The sequence below is a fragment of the Hyposmocoma kahamanoa genome, unplaced genomic scaffold (genome assembly GCF_003589595.1).
Source record: "Hyposmocoma kahamanoa isolate Upper Pololo Valley unplaced genomic scaffold, ASM358959v1 87, whole genome shotgun sequence".
Classification (NCBI taxonomy): domain Eukaryota; kingdom Metazoa; phylum Arthropoda; class Insecta; order Lepidoptera; family Cosmopterigidae; genus Hyposmocoma; species Hyposmocoma kahamanoa.
Genome location: NW_020654422.1, coordinates 19,954,500 through 19,975,823, shown reverse-complemented (window position 1 = coordinate 19,975,823; position 21,324 = coordinate 19,954,500). Strand labels below are relative to the sequence as shown.

The 21,324-nt window shown below is 35.3% G+C and overlaps 1 protein-coding gene across 1 annotated transcript; it reads right to left on the bottom strand.

Annotated features, from left to right (window-relative positions):
- Positions 1-1,514: 1,514 nt before the first annotated feature.
- LOC113235030 (protein yellow) lies at positions 1,515-20,976 on the bottom strand. The gene is made up of 4 exons (XM_026470553.1): positions 20,937-20,976; positions 14,059-14,293; positions 3,757-3,945; positions 1,515-2,794 (listed from the first exon to the last, which is right to left on the bottom strand). Exons 2-4 carry the CDS (start codon positions 14,282-14,284, stop codon positions 1,713-1,715), a joined length of 1,497 nt encoding a protein of 498 aa, XP_026326338.1. The 5' UTR covers positions 14,285-14,293; positions 20,937-20,976; the 3' UTR covers positions 1,515-1,712.
- Positions 20,977-21,324: the final 348 nt, after the last annotated feature.

The following is a 21,324-nucleotide window of genomic DNA, read 5'->3' as shown; positions in this document are numbered from 1 at the left end:
CCAAACAGCAATACAGCAAAATGTAAATGGCGACGGGCTTCCATCTTCAATAAACCTGCATCATTCTGAAGAGGCGTGACATGCGCTCGACACGGAATGGGGAAACAATACCTGGTGCAAGCATTCTGTAACCGTTGAACAAGATTTCTAGAGCGAGCAAGCAGACATCCGCCGTATATTGTGTCAGCATAGTTCAGTTTGGATAGAATCAAAGAGTCACAAAGCTTTATGCGCAAATCTACATTGATAAAGTTTCTCACACGATATAATACCTTCAGGCGGTAAAAACAATTGCGAATTGTCTCAACGATATGCCCCTCAAAGTTAAGGGAACCATCCATAAGGACACCTAGATTTCTCACCACTGAAACTCGGCCTACGGAACTTCCCGCTATAGCTACCTGAGGGTCGTAGGACATGATGTTCTCAATTTGTCGTTTTGTACCAAGTACTAGAAACTTTGATTTGGAAGGATTGAGCACTAGATTCATTGACTTACAAATAAATGGACGACGGGTCTAATACAAAAACCACGAAAAAAATGTCCCAAGTCAACCTATTCGAAATTTAAATTGTAATGTCATCGCAGTATCGCGCTGTCAGTAGAACAAATGAAGACTAAAGCGGAGTGTCGCGCTCTGTATACGATTTTAGCGCCTTACAAGTGCGGACACTTTTTAGCGCGGACCCGACGTCCATATAATTGTAAGTCAATGACTAGATTGTTTAGTTTTGACCATTTTGTTTGAGTCTTTTAAGCGGCGGGAATGAATATTTATATTTTTACTTTCACTTAAATTGTCACTTTGACCAAAAACTCTGAATTTTAATAATATAAAATAAAGAATATAGTTGTAATATCGAGTTCTTAGGTTTTCGCGATTGTTACACATAGGAAATGAAACTATTTTTCCGGATTTAAATCGCGTATATTTGTTTTTTCAAACAAACCGACATTTCGAGCCCTTTACAGGTCTCATGGTCATACATACATACCAATTAGTTTTTAAACTACTTTTTGCCGCAGCGCCATCTGTGATAAATCTATAACAGATTTTCTTCACTTTTACACGAAATAAATAGTTTTTTTTATATCAACAGAATTTTGTCAGATTTTGCACCAGGTATATGGCATGCGTGGTTAGTGTAACAAAAGTTTTTTTTTAAATCCAATCTGCGAGTTGCTAAAAAATGTTACCATGTTCGAATTTCGAAACTGTAATATTACGGATGCCACGCTTGTTACATAATTATAATGAATCATAATAAGTTGTTACTTTGAATACGATTTGATAATGTTATATTTAAAAAAACTACACTAGGTAATAAAAGAAGAAATAGTTTTTATTATTTATTGCACAAGTATGCAAGCTTAAAATGACATTCACAAATACTAAATTTGTAGGTTACAGACCTGCCTAATAAATAAAAATCTCTGAGGCCGTAGTTATTATGAATAACATAGTTATAAAGGTAAATAAATAAATAACGGTCAGAGATAACAGTGCAAATAAAATAGCTTAACATAACAACGAAAACAGGCTGGCAAATACAGGCTATAAAAAATTGTAACTGTATTGATCCTTGGGGTGGATAACTACGATAAAGCATAAAAGAACATTATATTATATTCTAGAATGTTCTTAACATGAACGAGTTATGGCAAGAACTACTTGTAATTAACCTAATATTACGTGAGATTGCCCATTGACTCATTCGAAAACTTGGTAATTTTTCTTCCACCACCAAGTACCTGCAGGTGATACGTTTGATGTTGGATCAGTAAAGGCGCTAACTTGTCGGGGAGTTGTTGGTAAAGCTGGGAAGTTTATGTAGCTGGTCACTCTCGGTGCATTTTGAGGGTTAACTGAATTGAATATTGGTATTTGGGGTTGTCCTGGCATTCGTGGGAATGATCGCTGCGGCGATGGCGGAACTTTGAATTGATTAAAATAATTAAGGCTCGGGACGACTTCAGCAGGAGCGACGAAACGTGGTTGAGGCTCACATACTGTTCCTGATATCAAAGTATCTAGTGGAGCAGTGAAGATTCTAAAGTTAATATCACTGTAATCAAGCCCAGATTCACCTTCCAAAAATGCTGACATACGGTCTGAAATTACCCACACTTCTGATTCATCTACAATTTTAATGTCGCAAGGGAATATTAGGCCAACATCGTCCTTATCAACGATAGCAGTATTTTGGGGTTTCAAAGGTAGTGCAGAGTTCCAGCATCCGATAGCGTTTTGATCAATGAGGTTGTATAATTCCACTCCTCGTTCTGACATCACATGAGACGTGGTATGACCATTAGGACCACGTACACCAACCACCTTGAAGTCGCTGTAAGCATCGTTTACTTTCGAGGAGTTCCTTAATATTCTAGTTGAAACAGCAAACTCAGTGTTACTTGTCAAGGGGCTAAAGTAGAGTGTACGATATCCATCAGGACCAATAGGTGAAGTAGTGATGCCAAAGATGCCTTCAGCGAACCATTGGAAGTTAAGGCCACCGATATTGAAGTCTCCTACAAGAGGGTCAGGTAGGAAGTATCCGTGGCTGAATCTCCAAGACTTGTTTTGCTCCCATGAGTAAGCGATTAGCCCGTAACCGAGTTCATCAGAGAAATATGCGAAGGTGTCTTCGCAGCTGTTTCCCATATCGAGAGCGATGTTGGCGATAAAAGTTGATGCGAGGATATCTTCGGGGCGGAATACGTATCTCCTGATACGGCGGTCGGTGTTCAAATCGTAAACGTTCAGGGCAAAGGGACAAACATTCGTGACGTTTTCTGAAAAAAATAAAAAAGTAGCATAAGCTATATACGTACTTTCTTATTTAAATTATTAGAAATTTTATAATCTACATAATACTCATGTGATACTAATACATATGCACACTACATTCACCTCACAATCTTTTTGCTTTTGATGCGACGCGCTACCCTCGATGGTGGTGGCTGAAAATCAGTGCTTTGCTGTGGGGCAAATTTTGCACTGAGCCACGGCCTATTTGGCTTGCTTTAGCACACACAAATTGTTGATCATTAGGTTGATCTTTAATTTTGATTTCTGTGATTTACTCTATTATATTGTTGTGTGTGTGTGATGTAAGACAATAAACGTTTTATCTATCTATTTATCTTACTTGTGCATCTTTGAATGTGTATGAAATTTCTTTTTATGATAACAAGTGTCGAGACGAACAAACGGGGCGACTGGTGTTACCACCAGTTACACTTGTGCACGGCGGTTGCAGTGCCACTCAGAATTTTAAATCGCAAAGATCTGCCACTGCCTACTGGCACTGCCACTGCGCCCGTCACTCTGAGACATATGTTGATAAGTCCCATGTGTCTGTAATTTCACCAGCACCATTACCCTTCAAAGCCCTAACGCAGTATTGTGAGCATTACTGCTTGGCTTCAGAAATAGCTACTTCCCTGGATGATTATTTCTGAATTAGGTCGCCGACAAAGAAACTAACTAACTTGTGGTTAGGTCAACAGGTGTCCATTGCCATCTAGCGAGGTCACGTTGCCAGTATAATGGGAATTTTTGAGCTAGACATGATATAGGATGGGATTTTTTGGGCAAGAAATTTTTACGAAATCCCTTGTAAATCCACTTTCTATGTTCTAGTTACCTATTGACGAAACCTAGAGCTGATCTTTAGGTTGTAAATTTATGATGTTTTTTTTGTGATATACGTTTCTATTGAATAAAGTGTCTAAGTTAAGGTACTGAATCTTACCGTAGCCGTAAGTGCCGACATCCAAAACCCAAAGTCTATTACATTGATCGGCTTTTATCCTATAGACGGTGGTGAGACCACTAGCGCAGTTCCCGAGTTCATTGCCTTGCCAGCTTGGATAAGGAATTAACTTCGGCGACGGATCGTACGGAGCATCCAATGGAATGTAGTTCAAAGTTGCTGGAATACCTGGAATTTGCAAAAAAATTAAAATAATTAGAAGTTCTGTACTGTATCAACCGATTACCGTTGTAGTTTGCTGCTAATAGTGGCAGACGGGGAAAAAAGCGAATAAAGACGGCAAGAATAAGAACAATTTTTGCCACAATAATATGGATCTAAATAAAGTTTTTCACAATAAATAATGCAATCTGCATGTAGTCGTGGTAGTCTAACCTACCGCCACACAGGTGCAAGACTCGTGCACCTCTGAGTATTCGGAATTAATGTGCGACATTTAATTTGAAATTTACTATGAGCTTTTCGTTGAAGGAAAACATTGTGAGGAAACCTGCACACATCTGCAAAAGAATTTAATGATGTGTGTAAAGTTCTCAATCACCGGTATGTGAGTTAAAGCCCTCTAATTTTAAGAGAAGGTCTGTGCCCTGCAGTGTTACTATTTATAATGGGCTATTATTATTAGCTGCATATGATTATGCAGTTATTTGTATTTTTAACATGTGAGTCACAAATTTATGACTTTTTTTTTTACATATTTTTTGTAAAAATACTAAATAACATTTCGTTATTTCTATTATTAGGAACATAATTACACTACAGAGGCACATAGATAATTTTGTTTGTTCATTTTAGGCGCACATCTTGCGGTTTTTAATGTCTTTTGTAAGTGGAATGTAGGAAGATACGAGTATAATTGGCTGCTTATAAAGTCCGCGCTATTTTTGCCTCCATGTGGCTAACTTTAAACAAAAAAGTACTTCAAAAATTAAAAAAATAATATTAATAAACATAACAAACTAGTGGAGAAATTTAAAAAAAAATAGATAGATAGATAGATAAACACTTTATTGCTCACACACAAGAACAAGAATAGTACATAAACAACTTAACACTAATGTGGGCAAAGGCGGTCTTATCGCTAAGAGCGATCTCTTCCGGACAACCTTAGAGTTAGAGGAAAGCCAATCGGAGTGGGAGACGTAGTGTGCCAATTTTACAAATATAAAAATAAAAATATAAAAGAATAAATTGTAAAAATAAAAAAAAAATACAAAATAAAAAAATTAAATAAACACACATAGTAATTTATAAAGTATTTAATAAATAATGATATATTATACCTACGTAGATATATGTATATATAAATATACCTAAATAAACTTATACTTACTAATAACTTATACTTTCACATAAAAAAATTAAATATCAATTCATACAAATTTGAAAAAAAAAATATTTTTAAGAAATATATAATTATAGTCTATGTTAAACTATGTTTAACTGCCTCCGTGGCCGAACGGTTACCAGGCCGGACTGAGGTCCTGGGTTCGATTCCCAGGCCGGAAGAAATATGAGCGTGTGGCCTCCATTTATTTCTCTCGTGAGTTTGGGTGTACTTTGTGGTTATGTAATGTATGTGACTCCCATGGCTCCCGCGATACAGGATTTTCCTAGTGCGAGGCTATGAATGTGTACCGTTAGTGTTGCATTAATATTAGTATTAAAAAGAAAATTATATTGTCTATGGTCATTTCAAGAATAATATTTGAGCGCTCATTTTAAAAATACGCGGGAACTTTTTAAGATTCATAAAAAACAACAAGAACAGGTGAATCGATAGAGTGTCGTAGGATAATGCCCCGCCAAACACATCTATACAAAGCTGTCAAAAACTGCTGTTAGGTTGAGAAGTGTTACCTCATCCACCGTATGCGCCCGACACAGTTTTTTCAGATTTGCCTGTACAAAACTTTCGGAATGGACACGACTTATAAAACTTATGTACATCTTAAACCAATGCTTGCAATGCAGAAGACACTCATAGTGCAATGTGTATGTAAGAGGTATATTTTTAAGTAAGGAGGAATTCGAAATATGGCAAAAGATTGTAGATCGACATGACTGTTTAAAGTTAGATGTTTTTTGTTTTTCTTTTATACTTTGATACTGCGCGGACTTCTTGGTTAACTCAAAATGTTGTACAGTATAGCGCAGGTAACGCAAAATGCAAGCGCTTAAAATTCTAGCTAATATCGGCCCCATATTCTTTTACTTTGTTATAGTATGAGAGACCCCTCAAATTTGTGGTTTTCGGGATCTTTGGTCGAAGTTGGCATAAAAGCACACGTTAACTCTCAAGAAAACAAAAAGAGAGACGACCGCGAGAAATCTATCTGACATACCAAGTAACACAGACGGCCAGTTTGGTTGTCTATAGCTAAGGAGGCGCGCTATAACAGATTTTAAACCGACTTCAAAAAAGGATGAGGTTCTGAATTCGACAGTTTTTTTTACAACTTCGTTGGTATAAATATCTCTACGTGGATGTCTGTGAACCGATTATAATGATTCTTTTTTTTATTGGAATGAGGTTACCTTAGTATTGGTTTCATTTGAATTTGAAGAAAATATTCCTATATATAATTCGGTCGGCACTTTCCGGTAACCGATATCAATAAAGTTTGGCAAACAGATGTAATTCCACAAACTATTGAGGTTGATTTTTTAATACTCTGTACTTACTGAGATTATATCCATCATATTTATGAATTACGTGAATTCATGCCCATGACAACATGTGATTTGATCTTTAATTACACTAGCCAATCACTTGTATTGATGTAATAAATCACGTATTACTGTGGTACTTAGAAAAGTGAAAGATCATCACAAAACGATTTTGCTTTTACGCAAAACAAGTTACGCATGATCTTCAAGAGACAAATGTAATTCCATTTCATTATGTACGGTTATGTTTGTATATGTATAGGTATACATTTTCCTACACGCGAGTTGTGCCAGCGAAGCGTGCAATCGGTACTATTCCGTCTAAATTGGATAATTCGTTGTTGCACTGCAGTTGTTCTAGAATTTAACATTTGACTCCACCTTTTCCTGATTTCATATTTTTTGTTTTATTTATGCAATACAGACTAAAATCACAGTACATTGGTAGATCGAACAATGGTCCAAAGATAAGCAAATAAAATGGGTACCTATTAATTAATTTTATGTCTATTTGTTTCCATTAAAGTACATCTAACATCTTGTTAAAGAGAACGAAGGTTATTTTAATTTTTCTCCTGCTCCTGTACTTTAATCTGTCAAATTCGAGAGTCTGTGGCTACACCTGAAAACTTGCCCAACACGAGTCGGTAATTAACCAGTATAATTGTAATTTCATATACGGATCATAAGCGTTCTTTTTTTAATCAAAATTTTATTGCCTGTGGTACTCGCCATTGGAATTTTATTAAAGTTCTGTATACAAAAATATGATAAGTTCCAGAAAAAGAACGTCGTATTATTCTACTTAAAATATCAATTAGGACGCTACTGAAACTCTATACTGCCTCCTGATTGGTTAAATTGGCATAAAAGTCTTGCAACCAGGCTATAAATGTATATAAAAAAAAATATTGGTGAAAATATATGCGGTACTTGGCCAGATCTATTCTCTCTTTGGTTTTTTGTTTCGTAGCGTTTGTTTGGCTTTAGAGGCTGTATGGTGGAATCACGACATAAATAGGTCCTAAAATCTCGTACCTATTCCTTAGGCCATTTGGCAAAGCCTCGTAACCTAAATACAGTACTCGACTTTAAGAAACCTCATTATGCAACGATTGCCTAAAATATTATTTTAATTTGTGACAAGACTTAGCACACAGCCTGACCTATGTACAAGATGTGACATAGCCAAAAGTGTAGTGCTTGATGTTCAATTTCATATAATGATATATTAAATTAATATTAAACAAATCCTAGATGCAAAACAGTGTAAAAGTCCATAAAGTCACTATCATCGAGTATATAACCAGAAATAGAGACAAAATAAGGGACATCCATCCCTGGCAATTCCTCAACCAACAACTGACCTATGTGTACGTCTCCGTATATTCTCTATTTATTGTAATAAAGTTAATGTCTTTAACTATGGGGAGCTGTTCCATTCGGTGTGGGAAAAACAGCAATACATGTAATTACAAAACAAACGGAATCACATTTTATCGGTAATTAAATATTAAATATGGAATTTTTCAACATTTCATTACAGCAAAGCTCAAGTCAAGATTTGAAGTGAAACAAAATTGATAACACCCGTCTATTGTTTCGGATTCGGGCTACCAATCGGCAGCACAGTTGTCACCGTAATGATTTGGCAGAATAGTTTTCAAACAAATTAAATGACATTTCGTCTCTATTTCTGTTTATATACTTGATTTTCTCTATCTATGAGCTAGCAACTAGTCAAAACCAATTTAAGGAGCCTAAGCACGATGCGACCTCATGTTTCTAGTGTACTTTTATTCACTGCCTCCATAGCCGAACGGTTACCATGCCGGACTGCTACGCAGAGGTCCCAGGTTCAATTCCCGGGCCGGGAGAAATATTTGTATGGCCTACATTTATTTCTCTCGCGAGTTTGGGTGTAATTTGTGGTTGTCCATGTATGTGTCCATGGCACCCGCGACACAGGGTTTCCCTAGTGCGGGGCTATGTTGAGTGTGTGTTTTATTATTATTATCATCAGTGATCTGAATTGATGGAATTTATTTACCTAAAGTATGAACGTTTTTTGAATATGGACATACACATTTCGTGATTAATGCGTATAATTTTTTTTACTGTTTATTTTCTAAAGATTACAATCTATAGGCTGTGTCATGTTTATTTTTTGGCTCTAGTATTTAAATCCCTAAGTACATATAGAAACATACTATATACCTCCGGGTGACGGGCGCAGTAGGAGTGCCCTTTAGATATTTGTGATTTAAAGCACTAAGTTGTACTGCACCTGTTATGGACAGGCGTGTCATTTATCACCAGATGGGTGACTTGATCATCCCGTCACAAGGTCTCAAGGTCACGGACAGGGATATATTGGTATGGACATGATGAATGAGGTGTTCCGATGTAATAACCATTCGAGTCGTGCACCCGACCAAATGGCAGAGGCATTTGGTATTGTTAATCATTCGACTCTAGTCGAATGGTTGTTGTTGGACTCGATTTACGATTTGCCCATTCGAATGATTAGTTTTAGTAACGTTACACCACTAGTTTGTTATAATTATTAAACAATTATCGAACACTTAGAAAAAATTCACTTCGATCCAGCTGGATTCGAACCAAAGTTTCCCCAACAAACAGTGCTAGATGCTATGCCAACTAAGCCACGGAACGAACCAACGGACTTCACGAATTTTTCATGTGTTTGTTGTAGATCTTATTGTTTTTTAACATAGCGCCATCTGTGATAAATCTGTAAAAGTTTTATTTCACTTTTCACGAAATTTTTTTTTTTATATATAAACAGAATTTTGTCAGATTTGGCACCAGGTACATGGACTGCGTGGTTAACGCCACAAAAGTTTTTTTTTAATGCAATCTGCGAGTTCCTAAAAAAGATTACTATGTTCGAATTTCGAAACTGTATTACTACGAGTGCTACGGTTGCCACACAATTATAATAGTTGTTAAATGTTGAAGTCAAATAGAATTCTTTTTAAGGATAAAAAAGTTCATGCTGTTTAATATAATTGGTCGTATATACCTATTTTAAGTATGTATTAATAATAGTGCTATTTAATAAGCATTTGCTTTATATAACATCAATTTTAGGGGTTTAGCGACCAATTCGGTTTAGGTACTACAATCATCTCCATAGAGTTATTACTTCTGCGAGTCGCAGGTTTTCTTGAGAAATATTTACGCACATATTTATTATTTTGAAATAAGAAGCATACATTTCGCAAATAGAAAACCTTCGCGTGTGTCTTTAAACACGCATAGCACTACTTATCGATATAATTTAGACCTATTTATTTAGTAGCAATGGCGCTCCTTGTGCAAGAGTTCGTCGAGGGTAGTACTGCCACCTTACCTATTTCCGCCGCCAAGCAGTAATGTCAGCATTACTGTGTTCCGGTTTTGAAGGGTAAGGGTGCTGGTGAAATTACGCACATGGGACTTGTCAACGTATGTCTCAGGGTGACGGGCGCAGTGGCAGTGTCCCTCAGATATTTGCGATTTAAAGCTCTGAGTGGCACTGCAACTGTTATGGACAGGCGTGTAGATTACTATCAGGCGCACGACTTGTTCGTCCCGTCACTTGATATTGTAAAAAATACCTATGTATCAATCTAGAAGTATATATTTAGTTTATTGAAAAAAAAAAATGTAAAACGAGTTACGAAAGTTCTCGATGTTTCGAGATAGAGAATTCTAGAGCGTTAAGAAACATTCCGTGTGTATTTCAAATTTCGAATCCTGGCAACTGAAAATTCGCATCCTTCATGTATTAAGGCTACATCTGCAAAATGATACTTTTATTAGAGAGGTTTAAAGATTCTACGGTTTCTAACTTTTTTTGCTTAATGAGAGTTATAATATTTCAGATATATATAATTTGGGTCACGTACATAGATCGTACTATATTATATTGTGGCTACGATATGATATGAATTATTTGCCATGGCAACAAATATAATATGTAACAACAATGTATTTTGTTTGGACAACGACACTTTTGAATTAAATGGACTGGCTACTACATTTGCAATAATTAATATAAAGTAAGCTGATAATTGCGATATCGCGTCAGTTAGTTTATATTAACCTAAATTTGACGTTAAAATTGACTTGACTGATATTAATCCGTGAGGTGGAAACTTACATGCACCATAGACATACTAAATCGAGTAGCTAAGTAGTACATGTTATTCTTAGACGACCTCGGTGACCTGACGGGTTGCACTATAGGCAATGGATGCAGAAGTTCCGGGTTCAATTCTCAGTAGGATCAATTTGGGAAAAAGGTATTTTCTAACTGCCTCTGTGGCCGAACGGTAACCATACTGGTCTGCCATGCAGAGGTCCCGGATTCCCCTCGATTTCGGGCATTAATGGATGTTAACAAAGCGTCGGGTTAAAACCCGGGCGCTTGCCAATCCCTAAATAAGATGTCTTAAATAGCAATAATAATAGTGTGTCAGACAATTGCTCTAATTTATCTATTCTCAATTCCTTGTACTATCAATACCAGAGCTGTAAAATTAATTAACGCCCAGATTAGAACCAATTTAGAGAAGTTTGTCTCTCAAATTGGTTCTACCTCATTATCCAATGCTTATCAGTACTAACCGAGGTCAAAGCAAAAACAAAAAGATCTTCAAAAACATAACCGAAACGAAACTCAATTTCGCCCGTGTTAAATCGGAAGTGAGTCATTGATTAGAGTACTTACTACGCCCGTATTTGTTTCGAAGCTCAATTAAATTTCGTAAGTAACTAATGTATAAATATTGTGAATTATAGGCGGTACATGGCCAGTTGTATTGTTGGTCAAGGTCATTCTATATAAATCATATGTAATCACGACGTGCGAACGTTTTATGTTGTCGAATAGATTTATTCCGACCTTAGAATGTTTTTTACTTTCACTGATTTTTATGTTAGCCTAGTTTGGAAAACTGGCCTCTTGTGTAGGCGGTGCAGGGTTCCCACCTGAGGGCCTATCTGTACCAATGGTCACCTGCTTTAAGGCGAGGTATTTCAATGCCAGCCTACATTTTAGAGATATGAGGGGGAGTCCTTGCGTTCTGCAATTCGCGTATTGCAAGTTAATAAGAACACGCGAAGAAAATTTGACACACATCTGACGTTGACAAGCGTCCGATGGCGACTGACGGGGCAGCGGGCGACACGTCCGGCGTGTCGCTGACCGCTAGGCAATTTGCAAATTTCGGGATAAATGTGAATTTAATAACTAAAATGGCTTCAGTTGAAAACCAAAATTTAGCAGGTTCTCTGTAGTATAAAGAGTCCCAGGCTTAATTCCCGGGCCGGGAGAATATTTGTATGGCCTACATGTATTTCTCTCGTGAGTTTGGGTGTAATCTGTGGTTATTTATGTATATGTCCATGACAACGGCGACACAGGGTTTCCCTAGTGTGGGGCTATGTTGAGTGTGTGCGTTATTATTATTATATTATTAAAGTTACATATTTTGTACTTTTGCTTTAGCCTGTTTTCAGGATTTTATATGATCGGATAAAGTACATGTTATTGTGTAACACATTAGCACATTCTTTAGACAAATTCCTTAGGTGTGTTGTATATTTTTTGATCGTTATCTAATAGTAAATACCTAAACCATTTCACCTAGCAGTAACAGTTTTTACCGCTTCTCATCCGGTGACTCGCCATAGACTCGCCTTAATGATGAAATTATCTTGATTAAAATTAAAGTTCCTAACCGGCAACGGAGTAGCGTGGTAAACTTAAACCTAAACTCTCGAAGGACACTCGTGTTCACTTCTTTTCACTACTGTACAAGTTTCGCTGTATGGGGTATGATTGTTAAACGGTATGTCAGCGGTATTTTATTTTCCTCGCAGTAAGAGTGTGAGGGGGCTGCTGGCGTTGGTGGCGTTATTTCCTGTTGGATGGAATGTAGTAGTAGCCTCCGCAGCCTCCACAGCCTCCATACATCTTACTTAGTAAGTTTTGTAGTTCAAAAGTTGAAAGTCCAGTTTTATAGGTATTTATTCAGGTTTAACAATAATATTATGATCTTTAAAATGTAAACGGTGCAAATATAACTAGTAAAAGGTTCAAAAGATAGGATGAGGTGTTCGCTACTTCGATCGGGCAGGGAGTGACGATGAAACGAAACAAAATCAGAATGTGATGCAAAGAATGGAATAATTCAAAATTTGAATTTAAATACGAGTGTGAGAATAAAATAAGGAATTTAAATAAAAAGGTGGGATGACGATCCAAGGAGGTCACACCATCACAAGTGTAAGTCCGTGGCCTCTGCCTAATGCGATATGCAGTCAATGCCCTAAGATACTTACCTAGTCGACTTTCGGTTCTGAGAGCCTTCTTACGCATTCAACAGAAAAATGTAAAGGAATTGCAGCTTTTGGGCTGAAATTTGTATTTATTTATTGTAATCAAACATCAAATTGGCTTAAAAAGTTTGTTAATACGAAGTTAGGCTTAAATGAATTTCATGGTTCTCTGGTTAAACGTTAAGTTTGTTGAATTCCTTTCTTCACATTGATCTACTTAGAACCAAAAAAATGATATATAAAGTGTTTCTATGGGTGCAGTGCAAATTTTAACAGGTGATAGTTCCTGATAGAAATATTCTATTTGAAATCACTAAGGAAAATAAGCCATTTTTGAAGAAGGTATAAAAATTTGAAGAGAGAAAAAGTGAGTGAGAGTTGTCAGTAACGATAATCGACAATTCCAATCAAATTCTTAGATAGAGTTCTGAATTCAGAAATCAGAATACGAAGTAAGGTTCACTCATGACATAAGAGATCGGATAACGGAGTTCAAATTAACTGGGCAGAACATATTGCGAGGCGTGTTAATGATAGATGGAGTAAAGTGACAACCGAATGGTTGGTTCAAACCGAATGAAAAGTTTCATAAAATCTCTCTCAGATGTCGCTTGCGGTGCCGTAAAGCCGAAAACCCCATGCAAAGAGATCTATAACGGACACATAGAAGAAATTCGTCGACTTGGTAACTCGACCTATAGCTTAGTTAGTAAAATAATGGAGACGGAATCGATCTTTGTATTTAATCATTATAATAAAACTCGTGGAGCTTTTTCACAAAATAAAACAAATCAATAACCGAATGGTGGTCAAGAATTGGTTACAGAAACTCAGGAAGTCCTACAGCGAGTTGGGTAGACGACGTCGTTAAAGTGGCGGGTCGTAGATGGGTGAGACCAGAGCGAAATTGTTGTGGATAGTATAAATAACGGGTAGCCTATATCAGATGTGAGTGTAGATGATGTGGTACGAAAGTTTTGTATTGAACATTTCTTCTTTTTGCAAATGGAACTGCTCTCGGTTTTAAATCGCATATATTTGTTTTTTGAAACAAATAAACTTTTCGGGCCCTTTCCCATGGTCATGGCTGACTGAGATGATAAAGTCATCAACAATCATATCTAATTTATTAATCGCTTCTTTTTCATGATATTCGTTGACAGGTTATTTGATTTCATGATTCAGCTCCCAAGATTTGTTGTTGAGTAAAGAATATATCCTAAATGAGACATGTATACAGCATTAATAAGTTCGACTTACCAGGCCTCCATCTAGGAACACTGACAAATAGCTTGTTCCCCCATCGCTCGATACCAACAGGCAGGGCGTTCTCGGGTATGAGCTCTCCAGAATTGAGAGCTGCGATTTTGGATTGTTGATCAGGGTAAGCCCAGTCCATGGCATTCCAGGAGAACATCTCCTGGAGCTTTACTGCTGCTGAAGATATGGAGATCAGACCACATAAGATTATCAGTTTGAGCGCCATTTTTGAAATCTGAAAAGGAAATAGAATGGAAGTTTAAACGCACTGTTTTCGACAGTTATACAATAAAATAAAAAAAATAATTAAAACAAATACGTCATATTGGTTTATGACTGAGCTATACAGGACTATAGAGTACATATACCTCGTAATGTTTAAGAACACACCAAAATCTAACTAAGAGGTGTCTCTTCATTTTTGCTCAGATGTATAGAAATCAAAACTACAAACTACTTTTTAATCATCTAAAACATACATAATACATAAGGCATACCATTTATATGAGATATGTGAACGTGTTCAACAACATGATCTAGAATCAATCATGCCCGTTTCTAACGTTAAGCAGTAATTTGAGCATTACTGAGTTCCTATTTTGAAGGGTCAAGGTTCTGGTGAAATTACTGGCAAATGGAACTTGTCAGCTTATGTTGGAAGGTGGCGGACTGCAGCTGTTATAAGTAGATGTGACGCTTACCACAAGCCTCACCATTTATTTGTCCCGTCACTTGATAGCATAGAAAAATGTGAGAGTTAAAGGAGCTCTAGAGTGGGGACTTCAACCGCGCGTGTTGTCAAATTTAGACGGATCATTCATTTTAATTGCTTATTACAGCGACGAGTATTTGACCACAATTTGTTCGTTATACCACTAATTGACATAATTTAAAATTTTAATCGAAATGAATCATTTATACCGCAACACAGAAAGGAAAATTGTGAACCGAACTAGAAGACTTTTTCCGGCAAAATTGTAACTAAGTCCATTATTGATAAGGGTCATCCCTTTGGCTGTTTTATTGTATATCTATAAAATGACAACTTTCAGCAGAGTTAGTTATAGACTTATTTCGTTGGTAAAATATTAATAAGTTGTAGAATTTTACATATACATCATTTTGTTTCATGTAGCTCGCATTATTTTCGATTTTCAGCGCTTTTGTGAATTTATTTTACAAGGGTACGTTATTTAGAGGCAAAAAGATTCTTTTCAACCATGCTCGGAAATGCTTTTATTATTTTCAAAAAGATCACGGAAAGTTTGTCATTTGGAGGAGCGACTTCTTTCCGGCCAAGGCCTGCAGAATAAGTATGAAAATCCAGTGCTGTTCGTTGCTCTAAGCTTCTAAATCGATCTACTATTGAACTATGTAAACAAGCAAAAGAAAAACTCATACAGCCAACTGCTCAGTGCTCGTTTGCTATTGCTATTTTTTACTACTGTGCCTGGAAAAGCAATAACATTTTCGTTTAGCAATTGTCTTAATATGTCAAATATTATTATACAGGGTATCCTAGTTTAATACTAATTACTTTTTCCATTATACATATTCCTCTCTTTATTCTTTTATTATTTCCTTACATTGTTTGAGAAAAGCACTATCCCTCGGCGGCACCGTTGATTGCATGACTCGTATTAATACAAGACCTCTTAATTTCTATGAAATATTCTAGTATATGTGGCAATTGGTCCATTTACGATCGTAGTTACCACAATTCAACCTCTTTTAAGCGTTCCTCTAGACATGTCCATGTCTCTTTTTTTTTGTCTTTTTTTAATAACATATAATTTATATTTTCAAGTATATGTGCAAATACCTATTAAATTGTGTTATTGCGTTTATTCCCATTTTGAAATGTTTATTTATTTTTTCAATAATTCAAAAATTCGAATTCGAATTCGAATTCCAAAATTTTGGAAATTAAACTTTAACATCTTACTAAAATTATTAATTCAACACTTTGTTTTTAATTGCTATACAGGTGTAACATTTAAGGTCAATCAGTTGCTTTTAAGTCTTCAATCTTATGATTGATAGTGATCAGCTCATTTTGAAATGAACGGCCTCCTGTGCCAGTGCCGTGTAGTACAAGTGACAAGGCTCTGTAACAAGCAGTTTGATTAATAATTACATGATATCTTGACACGTGTTTTTTGCACTAGACGTCACTTTTATCATGAAGGAACATAGTTACTGAGAGGTTGACGGTTATAAACACTGCCACGGCGCCCACTATGATTTTGATTTGTTAGTTATTTGTTAGCGAATTACAGGTGAAATTACAGGATTTGTTAACTTATTATTATTATTATTATGATTATTATTATTATATTATATTGTATATTTATAGAATATAATACTATATTTATATTGTATTTAAATTTATTTTTTTTGTTATCACTCTTTTTTCCAATTAAGTATACATGTAACTTGTTAATATAGATTTATAAATATTGATCAGCATTTCTGGAGGTGGAGGCCTGGTGACCTAAAATACAGGGTATCCTAGTTTAGGCTCCAGCCTCTACAAATTTTCCTGTCATGTTTTTTACTTTAATATCTCTTATGTTTACTTAAGTTGTTACAAATTTGTGGAGGAAATAAAGAATTTACTTACTTACTTACTTACTTACTTACTTACTTACTTACTATGTCTCAGTGCAACATGCTTACGACTTATTCCTCCCGGGTGGAATAAATGAACTTTCTACATCCATTGCGTTCTTAACACAAGTGTTGGCGTATGGACGCTTATAAGAGTAGAAATCGATTTCAACAATTTACGCAAAGAAGGAAATCCGACCACGTTTTCCATCCATCGTTTAGAATTTTTAAATTATTAATTAACTATTCAAACATTGAAATGTACTTCCCGGATTTAGTCTCCAATTGTATTATGTTGAACATATAATTTGAAAGGTTTCGGTTTGGTAACTGGTAGAGGTCAATGACAACCTAGGTCTTACTTAGTCTTTGGTTCGATAACCAGTACTATATGTAAGTATAAAGATTTAGTTATTTCACCTTTGTAAACTAACTTCAGTTGTCACTTGGTTAACCGGTCAAATACAATATTCAGTAGTGAGTTCCATACGTCATATTATTGCTGTACTCTCTATTTTGGTCACATGTTATTAGCTGTCATCTTTTTAAAGACTGGTTTTTAGGTTGTTTATCGTGGGAAAGTTGTATGTGCTATTAAACATCTTTATTTAATTAGAATAATTTTATATTATACATTTAGTATAATTTTACATAGGTAGTTTGAAATGTTGTTTTTACTTGAAAATATTATCATATGTTTAGAACCATTTTCAAAAAGTTTATTACAACTTTACAATAACTAACCAAGTAATGCCTCATAAAATACTTCATTGCGGTTTGTATTTGTATTAAACCTTTGTAGTAAAGACAGCAAGCACGCTTACGTCGATTTGAATAATGAGAAGTTCAGACATCTCTTCTTTTTTTCTTTGTTAAAGTTCAAATATTACTTCCATAGTATAATGTCCTACGGGATTCTCATGCGGGGTAAAGCGGCAGATATCTACAAACCATATTTGTGTTGCAAAAACGAGCGATTCGTTTTACGTACCGTTTAGGTTTTCGGGTTTCTCTCAGAGAAAAGTTTAAGGAGACTGGTATCACGATTTTGTATACTCGTAAAAATGTACATCATTTCATTAGGAATAAGATATCCATAATATTAATCTTAGACCTAAGTCCAAACTCATGGTACCACGACTTCGTTTAACTAAGATAAACGATTTACAATAAGATATTTTTACAATAAGATTCCGGAGCATATGTTAAGATTATCTTTTCCAAAGTTTGAAACTTACATTAAAAGTAATTGAGTTGAAAAGTCATGTTATAAAATTTAAGAATATGTTAGATAAAGATGTATGGAAACACAACGTCAGTCTAGATTCCACACAATTATGATTCTAAGTGTATTCCATAGCATTTAAGTTTATTTTAAAAGAGCATGCCTTGAGTTTCTTGGTCGTTCTTCTCAGACAGGTCAGCGTAGTGAACGAGCAGTTAAAAAATGACGTTTTCAAGTGTAAAATATTTTACTTATTTAATTTTTATTTGACTTTGACAGATCCATTTGCTTTGACGAAGAAAGATAAACGAGTCGGTATCATAATACTATATCTTCAAAATGACCTGGATCAGCATAAGGACTAAATCGCAAAACAACCCCCTCTATACAAAGACTATAACTTACAATACAAACTACAAGATATCAAAATGACCATATCGTTAAATGGAGTGTATGGTAAAACGACAAGGTAGCAAAATAACTAGATTTTGTTATTGGTTTTTCAAAGTACACTTTCGTTAAACATTTAGTATACTTATCATGGTAAAAAAAAATGGAACAAAATTTTACTTGCACTTTTGCATTGTAAATAGTTTACTAAACCATTTGAGAGAAAGTAACGCTCCGATGCTGAGTACGGGTCTCCTCTAATAAACATGGTCTAATTGAGAACTACATTCTGTACGGCTAGCACGACATAGAGCGCGAGATACTGCTAGTTCTGCATAGAGAATAGCAATATTTCCCGTTTTTATGTTGTTCTCGCGCAAGTGGCGCGCTGTCATGCTAGCCCAATTGCAGGGACACGATTCAACGATTCAAATTCAAATGCAAGTAACTATTTCGACCGGGTGTAAATATTTTTTATACTAATCCGCAATAAAACACATAGTTATTAATGAGTTGATAAAAGCCGTCTAAATGTATGTTCAGTTACGGAATGAGAACGACGGTTTTGACTTACTGAACATATTTATTGTATTTAGTTTTTAATGCCAATCGACGTAGAATGGAATTTTGCATGCACTGGAAAAATCTCTTATTTCAACATTTGATGTTTTAAAACACTTGTAGAAATATGTGCTAAAATCTTAGACTTCAATTTTGGTGCGAAAACATACTAAGTTTATAGCGGAAATACATTCGATATTTTTTTCTAAAGTGCACTTTTTAAGATAGGGGATATCGGTGCTTTTACATATTAGGCACCTCTTAATTTCACCCTTATCTAGTTCTTGATGCGCTGTACATAAATATCAGCGTAGGCTTTGGTCTGTGTACGCTTTAGTGCAATTTGCATTTGGTTAAATAAATACCTTCTGAAAGTGGAACAGGAAGTTCTTACTGTTTTTAATAATAATAATGTGCCAGGCAACCACGTCAATTACCTGGTCTCAAATTAAGGTATTCCCTGTGCCATGAGTACCAGAGCAACGAAGTTCACTCTGGGGCTCTTCACAGAACACCCAGGCCAGAAGCAATTTAGTAAAGTTCATTTCCCAATTTGGTCGCACCAGGAATCGAATCCGGGACCTCCTTATCCAGTGCCCACGGTATAAGCCGTTGGGTCAACGAGATCGTCAAGTTTTTTTGAAGCATATATAAACCCACTTCCAAATTCCGCCCTTACCTATGCACATGTAAGATAAATTTTAAGATTTGCGAGGTTATTTCGTAAGATAATAAATAAATATCACAATCAAAATAAGACCCAGATTTGAAAAGATGATAATTAAGATAAGGAGTAACGATTGGTAATAAGATGTTGTGACAAACCAAACTAGATCTGGGTAACTCGCTTAATTCACGTTATTTCATCTAATTAGTCACTTGAGAATAGTTATTTCTGTTTGAAATTTCTTACCAAGTGAAGAAACTGTTCTACTGTTAGGTTTTACTCAAGTAACGGTAATTGAAAAAGATTATTGAAATTGACATTTAGGAATATTTTTAAATGTGTGTGAATTAGGTACTTCAGCATCGAACATTAAAATATATTTTTTAATATTTTTAGGAACAACAATTTGCTTTAAAAATACTATTTTGAAGTCGGATGGAGAGACATTTGCCCGGCATATTGCGGGCTAACAAAATAAATTATAAAAAAATTACTGAATATGTATATTATAAAAATAAACATTACCTCTAAGATCGTAAAGTGTTCATTTGATTAACTTGTCACGCATCCTATACAAACACGGTGTCTCTAACGCGCAGCTGTGTTTTCATCCACCATTTAAAAAAAAAATTAAATTAAATTAATTTTAATTATTATATATATAATTAATTTTAATTATTATATATATAATTAATTTTAAAATTAATTTTCATTTTTATATTGTCAATACCGGTAATTATGTTTGTATTATAATATTCATATACCAAATATACTTTCAATATGTTTGTGGCATACAAAATGTTTGGCCGGACACAGTGAAACTATACCTACTCATTTTGTACATGTCAACTTACATATCTAACCTGTGTTTTCACAAATAAATGAATTATTATCATTATTATTATTATAAAAAAATATGTAAATTAAAAATAAATATATAAATTTTTTACCAAAATTGTTAGAGACACTGTGTATATAAAGCAGTTAAAATTTTATGTTGAAATATAGTTAAGATATTTTTGAAGAGCGATCACAATAAAATTAATTTTAATTGCTGTTGCAACACTATTTTTTTAAAGAAAAATAAAATCACAATAAATTCGACAATGAAATAATAAAAAACTCAATCACTTCGATAATAGTGCTACATGTAAATTAAAAACGATGTATATGTTCTACGCACTGGACATTTGACGCGTACTGAAAACATATATACGTTTAAATTTATAACGAGAATAAATTTCTAATAATTAATATTTGGTATATTATCCTAAATAACAATTGAATATCAAACATTTCACACACAATGAAAACAATTGCCAGCACTATAACACAAATCGACTCTACCTACAACACTCGTGTATGCACAGAACATAACAAATTTTCCACGTTAATTGCAAATAATTGTTAAAAGCGGCTACGTACATTGGGCCAGGAGCCGGCAAGCAACAACAACAACTTGAGGGGTATTGGATAAAACATACCCACCCTGTTGCTTTTAAAACTGTACTTTCAACTCTTGTTGGTGGGTGGAGTGGAAAAGTTCGCATAGAGTCAGGAAGAAATAGAGTGGACACAGTCCCATATCTTCTATTGAGTTTTGATTATAGTGTCCTCCCAACTTAACATTTTGGTTACATGGGAAGGGCATTATCACCTGTAATCTTGTGTAGCAAGAAAGCCTAGCAAGCCTGCACGGGGATCTTATCAGTCAAGCCCTGAGCCTAGATCAGCCCGTAGACACAGGTAGTAAGTGGTAGACCGTAGTGCCTTGGGTGGGCACCCTAGGGTGCGCTTATGGTACCCTGCCTAT